General features: G+C 41.2%; 2 protein-coding genes across 20 annotated transcripts; one reads left to right on the forward strand and one right to left on the reverse strand.

The window, feature by feature from the left end:
* Positions 1-913: 913 nt before the first annotated feature.
* Positions 914-10792, reverse strand: LOC111243816 (uncharacterized). 13 transcript variants are annotated; one of them, XM_086978593.1, is made up of 7 exons: positions 10638-10792; positions 5233-5344; positions 3617-3748; positions 3053-3151; positions 2625-2717; positions 2112-2206; positions 914-1878 (listed from the first exon to the last, which is right to left on the reverse strand). In XM_086978593.1, exons 2-7 carry the CDS (start codon positions 5318-5320, stop codon positions 1756-1758), a joined length of 630 nt encoding a protein of 209 aa, XP_086834719.1. In that variant the 5' UTR covers positions 5321-5344; positions 10638-10792; the 3' UTR covers positions 914-1755. The 13 variants fall into 13 exon arrangements, with proteins under 13 accessions (XP_086834719.1, XP_022645697.1, XP_022645695.1 ...); XM_022789962.2 differs by lacking the exon at positions 10638-10792 and adding an exon at positions 10472-10602; XM_022789960.2 differs by lacking the exon at positions 10638-10792 and adding an exon at positions 8669-8807.
* On the forward strand, positions 7294-22351 carry LOC111243811 (uncharacterized). 7 transcript variants are annotated; one of them, XM_086978580.1, is made up of 11 exons: positions 7294-7435; positions 12812-13842; positions 14488-14558; positions 14827-14908; positions 15210-15293; positions 15781-16120; positions 16716-17122; positions 17377-17609; positions 17895-18042; positions 18253-18333; positions 19666-22351. In XM_086978580.1, exons 2-11 carry the CDS (start codon positions 13774-13776, stop codon positions 19804-19806), a joined length of 1656 nt encoding a protein of 551 aa, XP_086834706.1. In that variant the 5' UTR covers positions 7294-7435; positions 12812-13773; the 3' UTR covers positions 19807-22351. The 7 variants fall into 7 exon arrangements, with proteins under 7 accessions (XP_086834706.1, XP_086834708.1, XP_022645676.1 ...); XM_086978582.1 differs by lacking the exon at positions 12812-13842 and having other exon boundaries at positions 7295-7435; XM_022789941.2 differs by lacking the exons at positions 7294-7435; positions 12812-13842 and adding an exon at positions 9811-9951.
* Positions 22352-23798: the final 1447 nt, after the last annotated feature.

A 23798-nucleotide genomic window follows, 5' to 3' on the forward strand; every position in this document is an offset into this window, starting at 1 on the left:
ACCCAACACGGGCATACGTTGATCTAAGCGAGTAGAAAGTCAGAACAGGGTTTTTATATATATTTATTAATTTTATTTTTTATTAAACCGTTACTTCTTATGTATTTATGGTAGGCTTTATTAGACGAGCGGTGTACCCCTTGGCGAGTCCCTAAAAATTGACCGACGCTTTTATGAATATCCATTAAACTGCTTGTGTGCCTAATTCCGAACAAAGTGTCTAAAATTGTGCGAACTTTCAAATTTTTAATTGGCTTATAAGGACGAAACCGGAAACTTTATTTATTGAGCCTATATTTAAATGATCATATCGAGCCCTCTTATTGCGATATTTATCAGCTTGTTTTTCGGCATTATAAATCGAAAGCTAGCTCACTTCTCGCGTAATTATAGCGCTTGTTCGCGTAAGGCCTGTCAGCCTTAGTACCCAATTCAGTGCAGTAAACAATTTGAACTCAGGCAGTGGTGTTTTAACATGGGTCGCTGGCTCAAACACTGGTACAGTTCAGAGTAATACTAAAAAGGCTTGAACCAAATCCACGTAGATTCTAAGAGAAAACACTAAGATAATTTACAATATGGTTACCATACCACTAATAATGGTAATGTTATACTAATCTGGATATTAAAAATTTTCATTATTGCCTTAGACCTTATATTAGAACCTAACAATCATTGTACCCTAAATATTACCATTGTAACAACTATGATTATTACTATTATTAGATACTACCATTATTCTCATGAAATTCTTATAATTATACGGTACATTATGCATTTTTTTAATATATATTATTATTACATGTATATTTTTGCAGAATATTGTTGTATATGTAATATTATATGGTGTTGCAAATTTTTGAAGTGTAATAGAAATCTCGAAAATATTAGATATGATTATGAAGATTATCGATTGAAAAAATAAATTAATGTAAACGTTATGTTTTATTTTCTTTATAAGTTAAAAAGTCATTCCCATACGTTTTCCTACAAAGGGACAGGCAATAATTCTTGAGTTCTCCATGATACATATATTTCCATTATAATAAATCTTACAACTCAAATTGCCAATAAGTTTAGTGCGACTCAATGATATCTAGGTCTAGAAAAATAAGTTCATGCGAGTGTATCGGACTTTTCTTTTATATTCATCAACTTAACATTAGATCTATGTCCTGATTTAATACGAGATCCAATCGTTACTTTTAGCTTTGCTTCATAGTCAACAAAACCAAATTGTACATTAGAGATAAGCATCTGAGGTTATTTCCAATAATGAAAACTATACTATAAACTTTCCAAAAATGAGAAGTATACTATAAACTGAGATCTTTTAGTTCACTTATTGTAAAAAAAATTCTCGTTGATGTTTTTGCTTATTTCCGACCAATTTGTCAATCAGGATCTGGAAATACGTTTACACTCGGCGTCCACAGGGCATCACTTAAAGAATTCTAGAATTTACTTTTTGTCAGTTTTGTGTTTTTTTATTTCTAACGGTTGTCATTACATATATTCCGCAAGCTTTCGATTGTTCTCCACAGGTTATTTGTGTGTGAAAAATCATACCTAACTCGGAACCTTACTTTTGCCTGGAAATCTAGGCTACCGTACAATTAATGTGTAGAAGTTGTAGTGGAGCATGCATTCCTTTCCAACATGAAACGGAGCATCATGCGCTATGTACATATATATTTCACTAAACTAAACACGCGACCATACAAATATTTGAAGATTGATAAATGATTCATAGATTTAATGTCCACTCTGCTTCCTTTCAGCTGCTGTTTTTTCTAAAGCCATAAGTCGGTCCTTTTCTGCAGCGAATATTCGATCATTGAGACCAACTTTGACAGAGTAACGCGGCTGACCCGCTTCCTGAAATGCGCGATTATAAAAGTAATCCTTTTATTACTCTAGTTTATTTCATGACAAAACTACGTGTCTGCAGTACGACATTATCGGTAGCAACTGATTCTAGCAAATAAAGCATTTGCTTATCGGCCTATTAGTATGCAAAATCTAAAACCTTTTCAGGTAGGGTGATCTAACACGTTCTCTGTATAGTCAATGGTGACACTGCAAAAAGAGATGCATGTGCTGATACAAACCCTGTTTTGTTGGTCAGGTGGATTTCCTAGTATTGCTTGTCGAAATGATATATCGAGGAGTCCATTCTTATAGTCTGCATAAAAGGAGTTCATAGCTGCAACGCATTTTATACAATTACGACATGAGTAATATGCGATAGCAGTAGTCGCATGAACAGATGTACAAAAACTCGTCTCACATATATCACCATAATTAATTTAGACTGAGATTTCTCACATTTCATTAAAAAGCTACTTAGAATGGCACAATATATGATGAATGTAATATTAATGTGTAGCTGGCGGAACCTCTGGTCTATTTCAATCTGATACATATTGAAAAAAATGCCAGTTTTTACCACATTTAGCGACACGATTGGTGTTTAATTATGTAAAAGATATGTAGATGTAATTGATAGCGAATGTGTTCAAAACGTAAATTAGTTTTGTTTCTTTGATGTGACTTAGGTAAAACACGTAAAAGTAAGCTCTTACATACAAAAATCAAGTTGAAAGCATATAATGACAGCTTACCCTGAACAGAGTGTAAGGTGATATCACACTTGACTGTTGCTTCGCTTAGCGATGCTTCCAATTCAAGAGCTCTGTCGAGCATACTTCCATCACCTGAAACAAGTCAGATATGTGTGCTTATATAACGCTTAGCATAACAATCCTGAAGCAAGAAAGTCAGCTTCAAAGCTCCGTATTTGGACACGAATAGGAAAGCTATTTTCTCAACGAAGCAAACAAACAGATGCATTGGAAACAAGCGATTCGCTATTCAAATAAGGATCGACTCATGCCGTTGCCCTTTTCATGTAAATCGCAACGGAAATTGTATTGCGGCGTCATGGCTAGCTATTTTCTAGGATGTGAAGAAAAAAGAATGTCTCACACATTTGCGTGTCGCATTTTAGTAGACAGTTGTTTGATGGCTATGAGAACGATTTTCTCCGTACCCTGGGTAAGGCTCAGCCCGTTTGCCTCGTAAAATTCTTCCGGATTCTCCAAACGAACGCAGGCACTGATTTCTATATTGCACTCGTTAGACGTGTTGCCTATGAAAAAATGACAAGGAAAGAGTTACAACGGATAAATGTAATGCAGTCTCTCCTATAAACAACGCTCGAGCAGACAGAATGCGATAACCGTCGGTCTCGTGAAAATGGGCAAGAGATCTTTGAGATGAATCAAGTCAGCTGTTTTACAGCAGAAATCACTGCGGATTCTAAACCTGTATATTTAAGTTATATTTTAGGGTAGTCTCTTGGATATCAGTTATCTCATAGAGCCCTGTATATCACTGTATATAAGGGTACTACAGGGTCTACTGTGAAGACAAGGCCGGTAATGCGTTATTGTGATATTTTATGTAATATATGCTTCTAACTGGATCAGTCTACCTATTAGTTGTAAAATTTAACGTCACTATAGATAATGATGCCGATTATAATAGTTTACAATAAGAGAAATCAATTACTTCAAATCTGTGTTTTTCAATCCAAAACGGTTATGGCACTCACTTGGGTAAGTATATCGACCGTAGTGTGGACACGATTGATGTCGGGCGATTTCGACCATTTCGGCATAATAACTCGCTTTTCCACGAAGCTCTAATGGTAACGATACAGATCGCAAATGGGCGTAAGGAAGAGCTAATGAAACCAAAAGTAACAGAAATAAAAGTATTAGTCAACATTCTGTACGAGATATTTCTCCCCAAAGTAAAAGCACGGTTACTTATTTGTCGTAGAGGGTTTAGGAGTAATTTTTGTTGTCAATAAAATTATACGATATAATCAGCCATTTTGTTTTTATCTAAAATAGTTAAATCTGTCGGTCAGTCGAGTTGTTATAAAGGTATTGACCGTTTTTCTGGTTTAATGGCTTCAAAGTAACATAGCTCAAATAAGGTGAGTCTGTCGGATTAGCGTGTTGCCATTGGAAAGCTGCAATTCGGCAATAGAAGGTGGGCTAAAGTTGTTTGGACATTTGTATTCAGATCTAAAATAGAGCGCCTTGAAGATCAGTAAAATTTTTGCAAGAAAATGCATTATATTTCACGATTTTCTAACGATGACAGCACAGATGCTGTCCAGTACCGTAAAAAAATTGCGCTTTATATGACGCCTTATCGAAAAAAATGGCCCAGAGATGGTTCTGTCGTTTTCGTCCTGAAAATTTCGATGCACAAGATGCTCTTGATAGAGTTCGTCAATTCTGAAAAAAAGTTGAGGGAAATTAAGCAGGACTGGCACGTGAGTAGCCACGATATCGCAAACATTCACCACCAAACTCTTTTAAAACATTTGAAAAAATCTAGCTGAAAGAAGCTTGATACCTGAGTGCTACACGAATTAACGTAAAGTAATCTATTTTATGATCAATCCATCTGCGAAACGCTATAGAAGCATAGTAAAATCGAGCCATTTCTAAAACGGTAGATTACAGAAAATAAAATGTGGGACACCTACGATAAGTATGTGCAAATAAAAAAAAATAAAAGAATATGCTTTAGAATTTATGGCAAAGTCCAGGTTGACGCCAAAGAAGGTCATTCTATATACTTTGTCGTGTATCATGAATCACTGCCGTCTAGCAAAACGATCGATTCGAACTTTTATTTTCTGCAACTAAGAAAACTACAACAAACCATCGAAAAAAATCGACAGGAACTAGTAGACAGAAAAGGTGTCGTTGTCATCCACTATGACAATGCCGAACCACATACATCTTTACCTTCCCGGCAAACATTGAGAGAACTTGGATGGAAAACTTTAATGTATTTGCCATGTGGTCTAAAACCTGGATCATCAAACTACCATCTGTTTCATTCTCTACTGAACTCACTTTATGGTAGAAATTTAATTTCAATATAAAGTGCAAGAATATTTTATCGCATAGAAAACTTGTAAGTTTTGCAGTGATGAGGATTATGGTATTAGCAGAAAAACGGTAGAAGGCCATTCATCAAAGTAGCGCGTATCTAGCTTAACAATATCAAGATTTTTTTCGCGCCTATTTTTGCTCAGGAACGATAAACACTTTTTCGACAATCTACTATTAGTGAAAACTTAAAAAATCCTTCATAAATAATTTCACCTATCAGCATCAACCTAGAACATATGTATCTACTTACATCGAAGCATCTCCTTAACAGCTTTCTGGTCGAGATTAAGCTGCAATATGAACTTCTGCGATTCGGGCGTGAACGTTGAAGCGAACATGATTTACAAATCAGTCTTTCTTTTCTGCTAAGAAATACCACACATTTTGGATGATGAACGGTTAGAGACGGTGACAGTGATGATTATACAAAAATGAGATTATAAAGCAATGAAAACATGAAAAAAAAGACGAATCTGTCATCAAGCATTTCAAATAATCTTAATATAATCAATCACAACACAAAAACAGGGAATTCGTATGGAGGCGTCCTAAGTAGTGTTTAGTATGTTAAACAACCTTCTGAGAAATTAATTAAAGTTTTAAGATTTTTGGGTGCATCTCAAATAACATTAAAGTTTTTCTGAAAAAAAATCAGGCACCCGTCGGGTTTTAAACCACATATAGTGACTTTTATAGGAAGTTTTTGAAAATTCCCTTCCTTCAAATTTCAAACATACGTCACTACCTTAATATGTATTTCTATAAAAATGAAAGAAAAATGTTGTTTCGAAGATTAGCATAATTGTCTTCAATATTTAGCTAGTCTCTCATAGGGCTAAATACTTTTACTAACATGGTGCACATCTTGAGCGGCTAGATACATCGTAAACTGGAAAAATATGCGAGATCCCTGATGTCTTCTAGGTTAAATGCATCCCACATTTTTGAAACAAATGAACTGGCTTAAGACAAAAAAAAAAAAACTTGAACTATGGATGCTTCGCAAACTGTCAGGAGGCAGCAAAATGCAAATGTTTAATATCTGTAAGCAATCTTCTCCATCTAGTGCATACGAACTATTGACAGTTCCGTATAATGTAGCTTTGTTTGCGCAACCGAGGGCGTCCGCACACATTTGGGACATTTCCTTTAGCTATCAGAGATGGGGCATTTTCACTTTTCTGCGTGAACCATTCGCAATTGCAAATCTGAGACGAAGAGAAGTTTTTGTAGGGCAGTCATATATGTTACTTATAGGAGCAATCGCGTTGTACTAATGATTTTTTCGAACATGGAAAAAATATACTTTCCTTGTTCGCTTTAATTTAGACTACCGATTTGAGACATTTTCAAATTTATTTCGAGTTTTTTTTCTTACCTCTTCAATCAGTGATCATGGGACCTAACGCTGGAGCACATCGTATGTTAGTCATACCACCTTCATAATTTTTTAGCGTCATACTCTCTTAGGTTATAATGCTACGCTCTTTTAACATGTCACGGCTGCATGTACCACCATGTACTAAAATAAACAAAGGCCACTACAGTAACTCTAATGGGCGTTGATGGCCGTGCAGCATTTCCCTTCTAAATGATCAGTCGGAAAACCACTTCTATTCCCCACGCTACAACCCTGTCAATCAGCTGGTTCTACAATAGATGGCTGCATGGCTTCGAACGAACTGTTCTAAATCAGCTGGAGTCATCAAATGAACGCATAGTTGCACCGGCCTTCTTTAGAGGAGCGCATACATCTTATTAGATAACTGAACATTGCCATCGTGGTTTCCGCCTTAAAACATATGTATATATTACATTACCCAGACGATGCTAACTTGTGCGACAATCTATTGATTCCGCTTACTTTGGCTCGCTCTTGATATCAGCTGTGTAACGAATAACTGTCGGATAACTTTGATAGGTTGCTAACGAGAATCTGTTCGATTCTCTAATAAATTCTAATAAACCTAGAGCCATCCGCATAACATCCTCCCACTAACAGAGCGCATTGCAAGCCCCTTTAAAGGCGGCAGTAACAACTGAAACATGTAGTTCAACGCTTCTCTGCCTTATTTCGTCAATGTTGTACCTAGTTTCTCAATAGATATATAAAAATAACTTTATTTATTTACACAGGTTGTGTATTATGTGTCACTGGCAGGAATCTCAGTAGATCTATGATTAATAAGACATTCTGTTATAAAACTGCGCTTGTCATTTCCAAATTGCATTGTATCTTTTTCGTTATGGTAGAGTGCTGTATCTTGCCGAGATAGACACTGCTGGCGCCCTCTTCTGGTTCGTTGGCGAAATACATCTTGTCGCTCTCTCGTCGACCAGGGCCGCTACAGCCGCGACAGGCTACAATAGGCCTGAGCTGGTAGCGTATAGTTGTGCAGTCAGACGTCGAACTAATGACGGTCTTGGTTTAATGCGTTTGATTGTGTACCAACGTGAGTGTGTTGCCTGTGGGTGAGAGTACACCTCATTTTTCGGCACTTCAAAACACTACCGTACACCCGCACGAAGAGAATTAGATTCATCATAGTTCTAAATCACACATCCACGCTGTTAAATCACTTTGTACGTGAACTATACTGCAGCGCGAGTGGACCAATAGGGGAAGTTACAGTACAGTAAAGAGCCCACACAGTCGTACAGAACATTCGCCTATACGAACTAACTACAATTCAGCTTTGTCTAGATAAACTTGTATGGTGTTTTGCTAGATTGCTACCTTTATAGCCATAAACACACACACACACACACACACACACACACACACACACACACACATACATTCACACACACTCGCACACACGCCCACATACACACACAGAGCAAACTCACACGTAACTTCCACACAGAACTTCCAGGCAAAGCCGAAATAGATCACGTTTGCCGAGAAGGATGACATTGGGTCAGGCGTTAGCAATCACATCTGCACACGCACGCGTCTAGGCAGGGAGTTAGATAGACGGTCACATAGGCGTACACACTAGGTACCTAGCAAAGACCCACAGTCAGAAGACGGTGTCGGACCAGCTGGGAGAGAGGCGTGCTAGACGAATGCATCCATATCCCTATAGACAATTACGGCAGCTGTCTGACAGCGCAGAGTCCAAGCGAGTGCAGTTCTGCTATGCACAAACAGCCTGCCAGGCTGACACATAAAGAACGCTCGAAGAGTGGAGGTACAGGCAGGTTTAGGATTAGGACACGGCGTCTAGTAGCGCAGCCGACCTAGCCCTATACTGGTATTGGATTCCACGGAAGATTTGAAATTGCAGTATTAAGCGCGTATCTATGTGTGTGTCTGCCTCGTAGTTATAATAGAGTGAACTTGTCGGTGTCTACTGCTTTGCCGTTCTGGTATGTTAGAAAATGCGCATTAGGAGACGTCAAAGTGCGCAAGTACGGATGCAGTGAGGCAAGCGAAGAGACGGTCAGGACCAAGCGCGCTAGACGGCTTTTATGGCACACCGTCCCGCATGAGCCAGACCACTGGAATTCAGAGAGATCGAAGAAGGAAAGAGAGGGAGGGGGAGAGGGGGGGACAGATATACACAACCCCACACGCGGACAGAGACGCAGGTCGAACTGTCGGACGAACGGATACAGAAAAAGACATTTAACTGTTAAATTCAGCGTGAAGCCAAGAATACTACAGTGCTGACGTTACTTACCAAAGCACAAAACTACGGCTAGAGAATAAAGCGAACAAAGTTCTATACTCCTCAGTTTCTGGGTTGTTGTCATCGTTTTCTGTGGTCTGCCTCGTTCTACAGCGACGCTAGGTAGCAGCGATTTTGTTCAATGTGAAAGCCATTAGAGTTTGTGGCCGCGCTGTCGTACACGCTCAGAGAGAGCGCCTGTTGGTGTCGCTACCAGTGCTGCTGGTCCTATGATGGCTTTGTGTGTGTGTCTGGGTGTTGTTGGTTCGTGTCTGCCTGGGCAGCGCTGTACCTCGTCTCAGTTGCTCCCGTAGAGTGCGTATGGTGCAGCTGCGGCGGCAGGGACGGCGGTGCGCTAGTTGCAGTGTCTATGTGTTTGTGTGTGTGTGTGTGTGTGCGTGTGCGTGCGTGTGTGTGATCGTGCGTATGTGTGATCAGTAGTCAGCCGTCGTAGCAGCAGTGCGGCTGGTAGTGGTGGAGTGTGCTGAAAGCTCGGTAGCAGCAGCAGCAGCAGCAGCAGCAGCAGCAGCAGCAGCAGCAGCAGCAGCAGCAGCAACCCAGCACGAACAAACAACAAAACTCGTATTTTCGTGTCCACTCATCTTTTACTACTTGGTCAAGTGAGTTTGTCCAGCGGCAGAAAATGAGCTGATAAAACTACTGTGAGGTGAATATGTGAAATTTACCATGCCACAAGATGCCGCCGGAGAGCTGACGAACTCTCGTCAAGGCGATAGAGAAACTGGTTAACTTGTTTCCTAACTCAGCTGGAGTACTAACAACAATTATGGTAGTCGCTCTTAAACCAAAACGGAGACTACGAGGAAGAAACTCTCTGCTGCAAGACCGCGTATGGTCCACCTGAAACTACCTCTGTACGTGTTACTCTGTCGGATAATGAGCGATACTGATAGCGAATGTTGTTGACGAATTTGCCCTATCGTTTGTCTAGTCAATGTGAATCGTCATTGAGGTACGCGTATTAGACAAGCGTACTACCTCCAAGTACATGAAAAGAAAGTGATGACTTAGGGGGGTGACAACAACTTGCTTGACACCTAATTGACCAAAAACAGTTGAGCAGTAACCGCGGTGGCCGCAGTATCTTTCAATCACGACTGTCTCAGCGTGTCTTGCTCCAACCATTTCAGCTGAGTACTGCGTGAACCTATCGCTCATCACTATTAACGGAGTTCTTGTTCATTGTCGACGATTAATATCAATAGTAATAGCAGTCGTTTTTTACACGAACCGCAATGGAGTGCCGTCTACTGTGTGCATCGCCCGAGATGTTGGTAAGTAATTTTTCGTCATGATGATTCCTCCCTAAGACAACTCAGTTAAACGGCGCTGTGGGAATGTAATTACATGTACCGTGTTCATCTAGCACTTTGTCTGTGCTTGTGATCAACTATGGGTTTGTTAGTTTCGGAGCGGATGCGAAAGGCTAACCTACAGATTATTTTGTCGAAAATAATGGTTTTTCTTTCGCTAGCTAGCTTGGTCGAGGTTTCAGCGCCATTTGTAATAGTTTTTGTTTAAATCGGACGCTGTTTAACTGCAGAAGGAAGGTATACACATTGACTGATTCGTCGGACCACAAGTCGGGCGGCATAAAATAAATCTAACATTTGGCTGTTCTGTGGTGCGACGTTCAGACATTCGCCCGACAGGCTAACTTCAGAAGCAGCATTAACAGCAACTTGTGTCTAGTAAACGGGGCGATATAGATCGAACGGATGTCAACTGCGCGAATGGACGCCGAGTTCAAGTAGATTTTTTTGGGTTCCGTCATGCCTGTGATTGTGTACTCGCCTCAGCTTTGAGGCTGGCAACTGCATCCGCCATAGGTTGCCCGGCTGGTCCCGTTTTCGACAGCATATTATGGAAAACTCTTCTTGCAATAGACTAGTATTACTGGAATTAATACCAATATCATATTAATAGTAATCATATTGACAATAGCAACTAGAAGGCCTGCCTAAATCTGTGTGAGATCTGTGCGTGGGTGCGCGTATGTGTATGTGATGAAAACAACGTTCGATTGTCTCTTCGACAGCAGGTGTCTGGAGTTCCCATGTCCCTTTTGAGCTCAGTTATAAGTGGCATATCGTTTTCTGTGACGGCTTCTTCGTCTCAGTTTTTTGTTTCTCCTCCCTCTGTTGTTCACCTCAGTTGATTGCTTGCAGCAGGAGCAGCAGCAGCAGCAGCAGCAGCAGCAGTAGCAGTAACAGCAGGACCACAAGTAGCAGGGCTGTGTAGCAGGTTGTGCTGTGTTAGCACGTAAAGATATATTAACGCACTCTCACCCTCCGTCCGTGCTATGTTCTGTGTGCGCCAGTCTCTTCGCCCTTTTTATTTAATCGCAATCAAATTGCGAGCGGCGCCGGTGACTGGTGTGTGTGTGTTTAGCCAGACACGTAACCCCAGACACGGTCGGAGGCTTATCTGCCGTGTAGCTTCTGCTAATCTAACTAGCTAGCTCATTTCGGGAAGGTGCTGAAAGCGTGCTGCTAAGCACACACGCACACATAGATAAACCGAAGCCAGGCCATATACGCCAAACACACGTACGAACGAAGTCCAGTAGATCGCCAGCGACTACTAAGAGAAAGCGTTCCACGGTGCAAAACAGAAGCCCGGTGTCGGCCTGTCCGCACGCTGGCCTTCTGTTGCCGGCCGCTGGTATTGCTGCCGCTGCCGCGAAGGAGGAGGGCACGATGGTGGCGGTGCCATTCGAAGATATAACAATGGGCCAACAAATGAACGCAGCGGGGGAAAAGTTAGAGAGTTTTGAGTTGGAGGGCATTAGTTGTTCGAGCAGAGTTAGAGCCGCTGCTGTTAGTGCCGCTACCGTCGGGGTCCACTCGAAGCTGCTGCTGCTGCTGCTCCTCACATTGGAGCGAAAGGGCTTCGGGAAGCTGGAGATCGGCACGCGGAGTAGTGGGTGTAGCGCTGCGCCTGCTGCTGCCGCCGTCGTAGTCGTTGCCGCCGCTGCCGCCAAATGGCTGTACTGCTTTACGCTGCGCTTCGGTCTCTGTACGCCTTTTTCAACCCTTCTTGCCAACGAAGTAACGAAGCAGTCAGCACATGTGAACAAAAAATTAAGGCCCAACTTTATGCTGCGTTTTATCGCTACCGTAGCAGCATTATACCGTAGGAGCTGCAAGACGTTCAATGAGAGTGCTGTAGTGCAGGTGCATTATGAAATGTAGTTGTTGGTTTGCATAGAGAGAAACAGGACAGGAGCTCTGGCGGCCGGTGAGGGGGGTTGGGAGCTTCGGGACGGCGTTCAACGTTCGCAGCTATTCGGAAAACAGCTTGCGCGCGCTCCTCTTCTCCTCGTTGCCCGTCCTCCGATGATGATTCCCATATTTCTACTAGCCCCATTGCTTTGCCGTATTTCCCCTTCGGCGCGCTGCTAATTAAAGCGCCCGTCTTCTTTTTGGCGCAGCCGAGCGATGTGACACTGAGGTACGTTCTCTAAACAACACTTCACGCAGCTCCGTCGGACCACAGCAGAGGCAGCGAAAGCAGCGGTAATTAACTCTTCGGGAAAGCGACATGAAAGCACTTGACGTTACAAATAGTTTAAAAGTTTGCCGAAACGTCAGAGTCTTCTTCAATCAAAAATCTTGTTATTTCTAACAAATACGAGCTTGAGCAGGCTCGTCGTATTCGTTCGTATCGTAATTTTCCTTGTCTTTCGAGGCTACTACCCAACCCGTTGTATGTTTTCGGTTTCATATTATGTTAAGTCCTCGTTGAGTGATGTCTCTATGTTGATATTTCGTGAGACTACTATTGCCGACAGCTTATCGCCGGACGGCTATGAATCCGGGCCTCATATTTCAGAACAAGTTGGGAGCTTGGCCACCAGCCATTATTTCGATTGTTGTTTATGTTTTGAGGAGTTAGTTGAGATCGCTCACTCGGAGAACTCGATCATCCCGCGCACAAGCCAACGGACACGTACTCACACTAACATATAGAGAAACGCACAACGTCACAAAGAGCCCTCCGCCTTCCCCCAACCCGCAGCGACACGCACATACATAGAATCTTCGCCAAAAACTCAAGCGAACTCAACTCCTACACAATTTCCCCTTTCCTCCAGTCCTCAGCCTCCATCATGACTTCAGTTTTACTTGGTAGGAGCACCGCTAGTGGTTCGTTTCTCTCTGTAAAACGCCGCGTGCATCGGTGGGTCGGCAACGGGTGGGTGTCTTCTTCTTCGTAGAGCCAACTCCTCGGTGTGGTGTCAGTTTGTCTATGCAGCGGTGCAGCAAAGGTTGGCAGGCAGACCTTCCGATTTGCGAGGAAGAAACTATTATTCTCGACGGGGCGTACGAAGAAGATGCTAGGTACTCGTTGCCAAGATTAGATACGGGTTCGAACACCTCCTCAGGCTCTCAGTTGTACAAGGCCAGTCTAAAGCCCAATGACGACGACGTTTACTCCTTCACACATAACGACTGTGTGCTACTGTAGCAAAATGGTGATTTTACTTTTGGTGACGCGGCTGTTTTCGCTATGCGCGGCTTCTCTGAGAAAAATGCTCCACTACGTTTGATTACCTGGACTGACCATTAGCTGCTGCTGGATACATCGTGAAGGTTAAATCAGTTGTTTCTGCTCAAGCGATAATCATGCTCTCTTCGTTACCTGACGAACCGCGCACGCAAAAAACCGTTGCCAACTTTGCTACCGCAGGTCAGGTGATGATGGCCAAAAATTCCCATAAAATAAGTGCTCTACAACGTGGAAGACGACAGCAGCAGCAGCACCGCCAGCCTACGAAGTTTGGCAGTCTGTGATTTATAGCCGATGCTGGTCGTGTTTCTTATGAAGTGGACTGCAACCTGACGTGAATTTGTGCTTTTTTCAATTGTGCGCCTCTTTCAGCCACGTTTTTCGTCTAGCTACTGCTATCTAATTAGTGGTGTTGTAAAGTTTATCAGCGGTATGCTCTTGGGCTATTGCGTGCCCTATTTGAGTGCGTTCAGATGGAAATGGCTAAACTTCCTGGGCTGTTGGCTGGTATGTTAACATTGGTAATTGCTAGGTCGGATCAGTTGCCGTAAATGTTGAGCGAACCAACTTGAGCGAACGGTTAAATGATAACAAAACTATGGCTTCATAGAAAGATAGCAAAGCTAACCAGGAGGAAAATGTGTTCTATTATGGTAAGTATAATAGAGTGCGTCTATATTGTATTCGAGAGAATCACTACGAAGCAGTTCGACCAAATTATACGATAACAACCGGTTACTTTGGACCCGGTCAACCCAAATTTTTCGAGTTAGTGCGACAAGCGTTCGGAGTCGTCTTTTTCTACACTTATTTTAGCGTTATCGCGGACGAACATTCAAGCAAAAGTTAATTTGTAAAAACATTGCGCTTTGCGACTAATTCGAATCTCTGGTTGCGTCAGGCTCCATATTGGATTGATTTTTCGTATAGCTTCGTTGAAAGTAGGTAGCTCGAAGTCGGTAGCGATTTCCTAGTTGACAGATCGTGATATAGCAATATTAAATCCGGCTGATCTAATCTGGTTGACGTTTTCTATCTGCGGGATTTTACTTGTTATTCAATATTTTTAATTTAGTGGATTAGCGCATGCTACTTGTTATGTGCTTCAAGATGTGGAGGCGATTTTCTATCTTACTATGTTGTTGGCTATAAATCAATTTTGTGAAATCGTACAATGCCCCAAGTGGAAGGGCTGCCACAGTGTAATTCCCTATGTGTAGGATAGCTCGTAAGAAATCGTCTATTTTAGTGTCGTACAAGTAAAATAGTCTTAGTATAATGTTATCCTGTATTTTCAGACTGTCGAGCGGCAGCTGAGATCTCTCATACGCGAGCACCATCGGCTTATTGAGACAGCCGAACAGCTTGGGTAAACACGTTGGAAAACCACATACTGTTATATAAATTATTACTTTTCAAAATCATAATAGTAGTTTTCAGAAAAGAACTTCAATTTTGTGCGATTATATGGAATGGCTTTGCGATATTTCATAGTTCCAACTCGATTTATAGACTCCTATTTTCGCTTATTTATTATATTTGCGCTTACGCAAATTACTGTTAAATCTTAAGACGTACCGCAGCAAATATATCTTATAGCTGACGAGGTTTGCCGTTGTGCATGTTACTGTCTCTAGATCTTCTGCTGCAGACTCGAAACTTAGAGCGGCATCACGAATACAACAGGAGATCATCAACAAGGCCTACCAGCTCAAATATGTAAGTACCTTACCTTCTTTACCTAATACATTTTGTTATGTAATGCGTAAAACTTTGACAGCTTATAGTAGCGGTAGCGTGAAGAGCTGTTGCCAGCTATTATTTTTCCATAGATTGGCGATATGAAGAATATTTGTTCTTATATCATCGTACGCCAGAGCAGCCTGCGGCGTAACACACGGGTAACACAGATCCTATGTAGATCTCCAAGCGATTTCGGTAGCATTGTGCTGCAGGATCGTAACCCAATTCCTCATCGAGATCTCACACTAAACACGGAACATTTTATCTGAATCTACAGGTGTCCGAGGTGTACCGGGATAGCATGAAGGTTCCCTCACATGTAAATGGAGATATTCCGCTTCCAAAGTCCCTTGCTCAAAAGGTATGACCTTCGCAGAAATTAGTAGACATTTTCAGTCCTGTAGTTTAGAAAAGGGCACTATTTATTTGGCAATGAGTAAGCCAGATCGGTCACTGCCGCGAACGGAACTTCTTCGCCACTAAGGTGACGTGGGCGGTTTCTTATAATATTTTTTACATACAGCTTTTCGAATCGTGGATGTCGTAATGTAATGTAATGTGAAATAGTTCTTTGACGCAATGGCTGTGAACACTGAAGGCATACCAAACTCGGAACGATTATTATTACGGTAACATAACGCGTTTTTAATAATACATCATAGTGACGCCATTGGCACGATACGTTTAGCGCAATGGAGGCTCCGTGAACCCGTAGACCACGCAAGGTCTGAAGTCGAGCCGTTCCGTTGGAATAGAAGGTCAATCAATTATTTCAATCAATGCTTACCACTTTGGTAAAAAGTATGTATGATTAACATCTTTATCTATTTTTGTGGCCGTTCTTTCAGCAGCTCATTGCTCAGTCGACAGTTTCGGTATCAAAAGAAACTCCGCAGGCCGCCAAAGATGACTTTCAACTTGTTGCCGACAGGGTGGTTATTAAAAAAAGAAAAAACGCTCCTGAACCAGATAGTCAAAAAGACTCCAGCCAAATCAAGTTTAGTAGTAAAATCAATACCAGCGGAGCTCAGTCGGATAGCTCGGCTACGCCGACTGCGAGCGTTGCCACGGCTCTAACCCCCCTTTCCGCTGGGACCACTATCAAACAAGATGCCACAACGAAACCAGTTTCGCTTCCTGTTATTAACTCCAACGTCCTCGTCCATCAGCAGCAAGCCACAACAAACGGTACGCAAAGGGCATTTTCTATTAGCATCTACGCGGAGGACCTCTTTTAACCATTAGTAACAGAGAATACGCTCACCGTCGATTTAGCTGAAGGTCATCCCGACATGTCAAGAGCATAACTCCCTGATGCCGGAAAATAAGTATGTCTAAACAAAACAGAAGTCTCACGACAGTTGAAGGGTCCTCATTTCACATCCGTTTATGAAGCACAAGTCATTGTAATAAATAGCGGATTTAACTATGTAACAGGTTCATGACAGGCGCAATAATGTTATGTTACGATGCCGTAACGGCAGTATGTTTCAACAACGGCTACTGCAGTGATTCAAATGATTTTATCGCCTAACACCAAAGTTTACATAGACGTTTGGTATAGCTACGGTAATACTTTGCTAATATCTTGCCGCTTAAGCTAATTTCAAATGAAATTTTGAAGAGTTTTTTAACTGTTGATTGTAACAAAAGTAACTAGTATTTACAGGATGTCCGCACGATTATGCGTATTGAATAAAAGTTTAGCATCTAATACATATATCGGATTAAAATTAACGAATAGTTCAGTAATGGTAGCAATAACAATACCTGCACACTTCAGGTATCGTTGCCACACCTACTGGTCTCAAGTTGCCATCGGCCGCTAAACCGGCACTGTTTATTATCAAGGTGCCCCCCAGTCAGGCAGGCCAGTTCAACATTGTTACGGTTCAACCACATCTGAACGCTGTCAGTAACCGAAACGGCCTGAACGGCATCACCGGAGTTGTCAATGGCATCGGCGTTGGTGGAACCGTAAACGGTCTTCCTGTCAATGGGACAGTGGTTCTCAATAATTTAAATGGACTGCCGCTAAATAACCTGACCAGCCTAGCGAACCTGAACACGACGCTGAGCAACGCTCTCAACGGGGGAATCAATAATAACAATAGTATTAATAATAATAACACATTACAGTTAAACAATTGCAAGATTGTCTCTGTGCCAACGCCGGTCACTGTGCAAAAGGTTTGTCGTTTTTATGGTATAGTACACACTATGTTGTGCCGAATGACATGATCCGTACTGTATGTGCACGTTTACACCCTTTAAAATTTAAGGCGTGCAGTTATCTCAAATTGATTGTGAGCTAAATAATATAGATAAAGTACGAACGACGTCAGTGATTGGAAAAATGTTCCGAGGATTGATGCGTCAATTAAACGTTTTTCATTCGTACAATGAAAATGTTCCTTTCTGAAATGTTTCCTTTGTTTACGCAGGTGGCAGCGCAGCCTTCGGCTAAACATTTAGAAGACGATGCACCAAGTAGGCGAGCGCTTTCTGTGGCTTCGCCATCGTTGTTGTCTGTCCAGTGTGAGATTTCTTCTCGAACGTTCGATGCCGATGATGCGAGCCCGCCAAGGTGTGCAGGTGCTATGTTTGAAAAAGTTGCTAGGACGCATAAGCAGCAAGCCTGGTTTCTCGCAAACATCGGACTCTGTACACGTGACAAGTAAGCTACTAAATTAAAAATTGCCCTATCCTTACAAGTAATTAAATTAGCCAGATGGAACTCGTAATCAATCAGATTTCATTGCGTAGTTTATTTACTAATGTCTGACGCATCTGGTATTTCCTGGGTTGACGACGAATCAAAACTCTGCTACGGATGATTCATGACGGAATTACTTCAGTATAATTCATTTCTGCATCTAGTTTAAGTTAGAACGGTTCTTAATGTCTGCAAGGTAGGCGGAAAAACAAACTGTTAAGGTCGTGTTTGTATCTCTTGCTTAAGACATCGCGAATTGTTGGAGCGCCGAAAGGAGCGGCGTCGTCGAAAAACAGCCAATCCACAGTTTTCCGCGGCTGCAATGGAGGAACGTCGAAGGCTCGAGAGTCTCCGAAGGAAAAAAAAGCTTGTTATACCGGACGGAAAGTCGAAGGTAAATAGGCCAAAAATAAATAGATTATTATTATTATACGGGATCTTAACTGATGCTCTTATTTGGAAATCTGTAAACATTTACGAAGTCCAAATCACTTCAATTGAACATGCTGAATCTATCGAAAAACTAGAAAACGATTGATGAGGATTATTTGTAGGCGATCCAGTGATTCTCACATCTACATCTCACGTGTGCTTTATTATTTAGTTGGAATTCAAGGAGGAGCTCGAGCAACGGGCGGAGAAGCTCAAAAGCGAACGAGAAGAATTGCTCAAAAAACACGAACAGGTGGGTATTATAAAATAAGGGGGAAGTGTACTCCAAATACGTTTTGTCTTCCATAGTAATGACGGACATTGCGCGACGGTGCAGTTATTGGTATGGCTTAGAATCGCTGAGACGGGCTCGCGTTCCTATGTTATCTAGAATTTATCTTTTGTAGATTCGATTTCATTCACTGTTCATGTATCAAATTGGTAAACATCTTAGAAAATCGGTACATCTATTAGAATGCCCTTGGCTACAACTGGCTTCGTTCTGTTTGTTCTCTTCAATGTACGATTCAAAAGGGCTTTTTTGTTGCAGCTTTATTGTGTATTCAGAGTAAATTTAACACCGAGTTTAGGCTTCAGAAATGAACTAAAAAGGTCGTTTTCGATGCCTACTCTATTTCACCTTTCTTGGTCGAAAGGCTGTCCAAGCAGCAAAAGGTATGTGTAGTGTACGATGTGGATTCCATGTCTAAGATGACTGCTCGGAAGTGGTTTGCAAAGCTCAGTAATGGCATTTTAAAAGTGGAGGATGCCCCACGCCTCGCGGTCGATCGTCCGAGGTCGTTCGATGGCAAATAATTCATATAAAGATAAAAGGGAAGCTAAACAGCGATTGTTTGACTACTATTAGACACGTTAAATTTCTGGAATTTCATAACAAATACAGAGCTTGGATATGCGCCAAACAATTAGGTGGAGCGCATAGAAAAACGCGGCTTTCGCTTTACCCTTAAGCAGGAAACGCACAACCACAATGCCAGATTTTTGCGAAGCATTGCTACAAGTGGTAAGAAACGTCTTCATGTTAATGTGACACCGAAAAACTGAATAAGAGCTTTGAGAGATACGCCTAAGCCAAAGTTAAGGCAATTATTAATTTCGAAAAAAACAAATGTTATCTTTACTCAGTACGATTAAATCGTTTCACACAATTGGAACTGCTTAAAATGATCGAAGCAGTCAAGAAGGGTCTATATATGACCCTGTGATATACAAATTGAGTAAACGAGTGCCTCCAACAGAGAAACACGATAAATGAGGTAAAGTCACCCTTGTCCACGACAACGTCAGAGTCCACATGGCAAAGACTCTGCAAACTGTCCCACGTTTTGTAAGACAATTTGTGCAGTCTCGAGCGGGAGATTTAAGAGCCATCTTATTTCTAGGCCTCGCGCCCACCGATTAAAATCGTTTCCGATTGTTGGCAAATTACGTTATTGACTGTATATTTGACAGTGTTGCCTGCATATTATAATCATTGTAGGCATTTCTCTAATAAATGCAAATGTTATTTCAAACGAAAATTGCGCTGCTCATCTCATTCTGTTTTATATTTTGCTTTCTTCAGACCCAGCAACGACTGCTCGAGGAACGCACCCGGACCCAGATACTTAATGAAGAACATCGTGTCATGGAGGAGACTCTCGAACGGTTGCGCAGTTTTGTTACTCTATTAGCAGAAGAACGTTCTACTTTTAGGTGGACCTAGTGCTCAACCAATGACATGCCAGAGACCGCCGTAATCGTTTTCCACTTAATTTGTTTTTTTACCTTTTCCCTTTGCAGAGTCTAGTCGTCAGCTTGCGGTCTCATACCGGGATCGCTTGTAGCTCTACACCATATGTAGAAGAGTAGTAATTAGATTAGTAGCCGCTAAGGGCTGTATTACGTAAAATTTGAAGACTGCTCGAAAGCTCAACGGGACGTTAGCTTGAATGTTCCGCTCCAGCAATTGTATTTCGGTAGGCGAAATCGAACCGTTGCCTATTGTAAGGCGCCGAGTATGAGATCGGATTGAAATTTAGTGATACAGCGGATGGTTTTTTTGCAATTTTTAACGGAAATGATTCACATAAAAGCACACATACATTTAAGATCTACCGAGAAAGAGTGTCGCTTATCATTGAGTGCTTTTCGACGACATTCGCTGCAGCTTCCAAAGTTGCTCCATTACTTTCTCCGCACGATCACTGTACAGAAATGCAACAAATTCTGCCGTTTTGAATAGCATTAGCCTAGTTGAAGGAATGTAGACCTTTCCGAACCGGCAAAAAGGGTAGAGCCTTTTTGCCCATAGTACAGTAGAGGATATCGAGCCAATTTGGCGGGCGTTAGCATTAGATGATGACGCGACATCATCTATCCAGGTGATTTCGTTACAGGCGAATGTCTTTATATTTGCGAGCCTGTTAATAATATATCATCTAAACGTTTAGCAGAAAGATAAATAACTACGAAGTAGTTCCAAGTGAAATGAAAGAAAAGCACATGGGAGGGAAAGCATTTGAATGATATTACTACTACTACTACCGTCTCACGCCGTGAAAACATTTTTGAGGAACTGAACATCAGTTGCTTTGAACCCATTGCCATGTTAGAAAAATAAGCAAGTTCTCAGGGAAGAAGCGTAACCGCCATTCCATGTGTAGAAGATCCTTTTTCCTTACCATGCCTGAACAAGTAGCAACGTGAACCCTAAATTCGAAAAGCACACGTCTCGTCTAGCACATGCCTCGAGAGCATCCAGAAGCTGTTGGCTATCATTTCCTATACACGGTTTTCGTAGAAGTGAAGTGAGAATCTTTCGAGAATGATGTAAGACGGTCAGCGATTGATCCTAATTAGCAGTTGAGCTTCGGGGCTGTCAACGCCTACGAACATGTCTGACGTTAAGCTGACTTATCACTGTAGAAAACGTCTATTCGAACTCAATAATGATAATGATAATGCTGTAATGAACATGATATCGCGCGTTTAGTTCTTCGTTATCAATATAACAGTAAAACTGCCAATTAATGCCAGAATGACATGGGGCTTCTTATACACGAGGCCTGTGGGGAGGCAACCAGGCAGAAACCGAGAACTCTTGGAATTTCTAACTGATAAATTATTTTCCCTTTTAGCCTTTAATTGTACGGCTGTAGTATACCACCAAGAACTACGAAATTTCAAGACCGCCTGCTTGTCCTAACGAGTTTGGCGTTTACGTTTGATCAAACAAGTAGACAAAAGCGCTTTTTTTTTTTCACAAACACTATTCGAAGTGAGAAGGCATGAGGTTTGTCGTGTGAATAGGCACGTAGAATGTGCGATACTCATAGGTGCGTTTCAGTTGTTTATAGCAGCAGCGATCATATAGTAATATAATAAAATAATAATAATCATCATCATCATTATTATTATTATAAATAAGTGACGGTGATGAAATGAATCTAGAAGAGGATGTGCAAACACCTGTTGAGAATATCAGCTTACTCGATTCATCATTTAATTACCATGAAAAAATCGCGCAAATTTCCTTTGTGAACTATCAAGCCGAACGACCTCTGAAAGACAACACCGTAATGAACAATCCCAAAGAAGATCAAGTATGTACATAGCTGTCAAATAGTTCTAAGAAATAATATTACGAATGATAACATTAATAATAAAAATACGAAAACAGTCTAAAAGTTAAATAAAGTAAATAAACTATGTGTTGAATAGGTGCTGATTATTATGGGTTATACTGACCTGTGTTGAGAGGGTCTCATCGGGATCGACCGATTGTGGGTCGGGAGGCCCAGCGATAGCAGGCTTATAACACACAGGGAGAGCGGCCGGGTTGCGGACTTAAACACTGTCCTTTCTGCAGTTGTATGTGTTATATGAAGAGGAGCAGAAATAAAAGCATTCTGCCGCCAGGCCAAGAAATCAGATTCATACAATAATTGATAAAAGTGATTTGTGTTTATTTAAGTAATGGCCTAATGTAGTAGATCAGTGTCATGCACGAAGTTCAATCATAGGTTACGCACAGTAGTCCAACGACACAGCCGATAGCGCAAATAGATTTTTTGTGTCCTCTTTGACAATGCGTTAGAAGGACAAATATCCACCAATAGGACATCCACTTTCGAGCTCCGGATGTGGAGCAGCAGAGGGTTAAATAAAGTGTGGAGCAATACATAAATTGCTTTCTTGTTTTTCCAAAACGCGAGGAAAAATATGAATAAAACGTTTATGATAAAAGTTATGATAAATTTGAAGCTTAAGCTCTGAACCGGTTTGTTCATTTTGCTTTACTTCTATCAAAATATTTATTGTGTTATATATATATATATATATATTAAATTAAAACTCAATTACTACAACTAAATACTATATATTTAGTTGTAGTAATTGAGTGTAGTTCTTCATCGCAAGTATAGGCATTAATAAAAATAACTTTTGTGTAAAGTAAATAAAACTCTATGCTATATGATCTAACTGTGAGTAACTAGATTTAAAGGCACACGATGTAACCTAGGTTTTATTGTCATGACAGGCTCTTTCTTAGTTAGCCATTCGTAATAAGCTCCCTTATAGACATCTCGGATAAATATTCTCGATACGCATATTTTCGTCAATAATGGGTAAAATTTAATCTTTCAGATTCGAGAAACCACTGGAAACAGGTTTTGTGTGTGGGGGGGGGAGGGGAGGCAGCAGCGCAAAGCCTCCTGTCGGCTATTGAAAAAGATAACTTTCAGTGATATATAGTGCTACCTTTTGTGCTGAACATGTAGGTGTGGGCCGTACCATATTTTTTTGGCACATACTTAGTTCTATACTCCAATACTGTATATATATTATCCACACGACATTTTTTTCAGATACCATGTAGATGTTGTGTGCTAACTAACAGGTCACTTGCCCCAATTTAAACCCGAAAAAGGAACCAATGATTAAAGCACAAAAGTCTAATCACCCCTTCCAGTTTATAATAAATCACCGCTTTCTCTCAAAACATCTTCAATAGATCATCTATTTACGCATTTGATAAATTTCAATAGTTTCACAAGTATTATATTAACATTGGATAATTCGATTTACGAAAATAGAAATGTTGCAGATGATCAGTAGCAAAACTAGCGGGATGCGGTGAAACGCGAAAACTGGTTCTCTTGTCCCTGCCATGTGAAGTGTCTGTTATCGTTACGAAGTTCTCTCTACTGCGCACATAATAGATCGATTGTTAAACCACCGGTCTACTTAGACCTTGTCTCAAACCTCCGCCTTTACACGAATCTTTATTTAGGTGTAATTTACGTACAATATTTTGACCATCTTTCATTGAGCAGAACTCTCCTTCGCAACACGTTTTTGTATTACGTACTGAGCTTCTAGGTATATGAATATTCATCAAGAAATTTTCGAGAGCCTTCAGTATCAGTTAACATTGTACTTTTTGTTTTCGATCCTTAAATAAACTCTGTCCATTTGGCCTGATTGTTCGCCTTCTCGAATAGTTCTTCCCTTCGTCTATAGATTCCTTCCAAGATAACTCCGCATGCCCGGTGTATACGAGCCTCCAGCTATTGATTTCTTCTCCTTACTTCTTATATTCGCCACTTCCAGTAAAATCCAACATAGCAGCTTAAATGCCCAATCTCTGTCGTGCTGCAACCCCAGACATCAAGAGTGTTCACTCTGTTTGGTCACTGTCTTTCGCCCCCCGTG

The sequence above is a fragment of the Varroa destructor genome, unplaced genomic scaffold (assembly GCF_002443255.2).
Source record: "Varroa destructor unplaced genomic scaffold, Vdes_3.0 BEIS01000002.1, whole genome shotgun sequence".
In the NCBI taxonomy this organism is placed as follows: Eukaryota; Metazoa; Arthropoda; class Arachnida; order Mesostigmata; family Varroidae; genus Varroa; species Varroa destructor.

Excerpts from the sequence above, each read along its gene's own strand:
- LOC111243816 (XM_086978593.1), bottom strand. The coding sequence starts at position 5,320 with ATGTTCGCTTCAACGTTCACGCCCGAATCGCAGAAGTTCATATTGCAG. Across the intron at positions 3,152-3,616 it reads CGGTCGATATACTTACCCAA|GCAACACGTCTAACGAGTGC; the intron begins GTGAGTGCCATA and ends ATTTTTTCATAG. Across the intron at positions 1,879-2,111 it reads CACCTGACCAACAAAACAGG|GAAGCGGGTCAGCCGCGTTA; the intron begins GTTTGTATCAGC and ends CGCGCATTTCAG.
- LOC111243811 (XM_086978580.1), top strand. The coding sequence starts at position 13,774 with ATGATAACAAAACTATGGCTTCATAGAAAGATAGCAAAGCTAACCAGG. Across the intron at positions 15,294-15,780 it reads CAAAGTCCCTTGCTCAAAAG|CAGCTCATTGCTCAGTCGAC; the intron begins GTATGACCTTCG and ends CCGTTCTTTCAG. Across the intron at positions 16,121-16,715 it reads GCAGCAAGCCACAACAAACG|GTATCGTTGCCACACCTACT; the intron begins GTACGCAAAGGG and ends TGCACACTTCAG.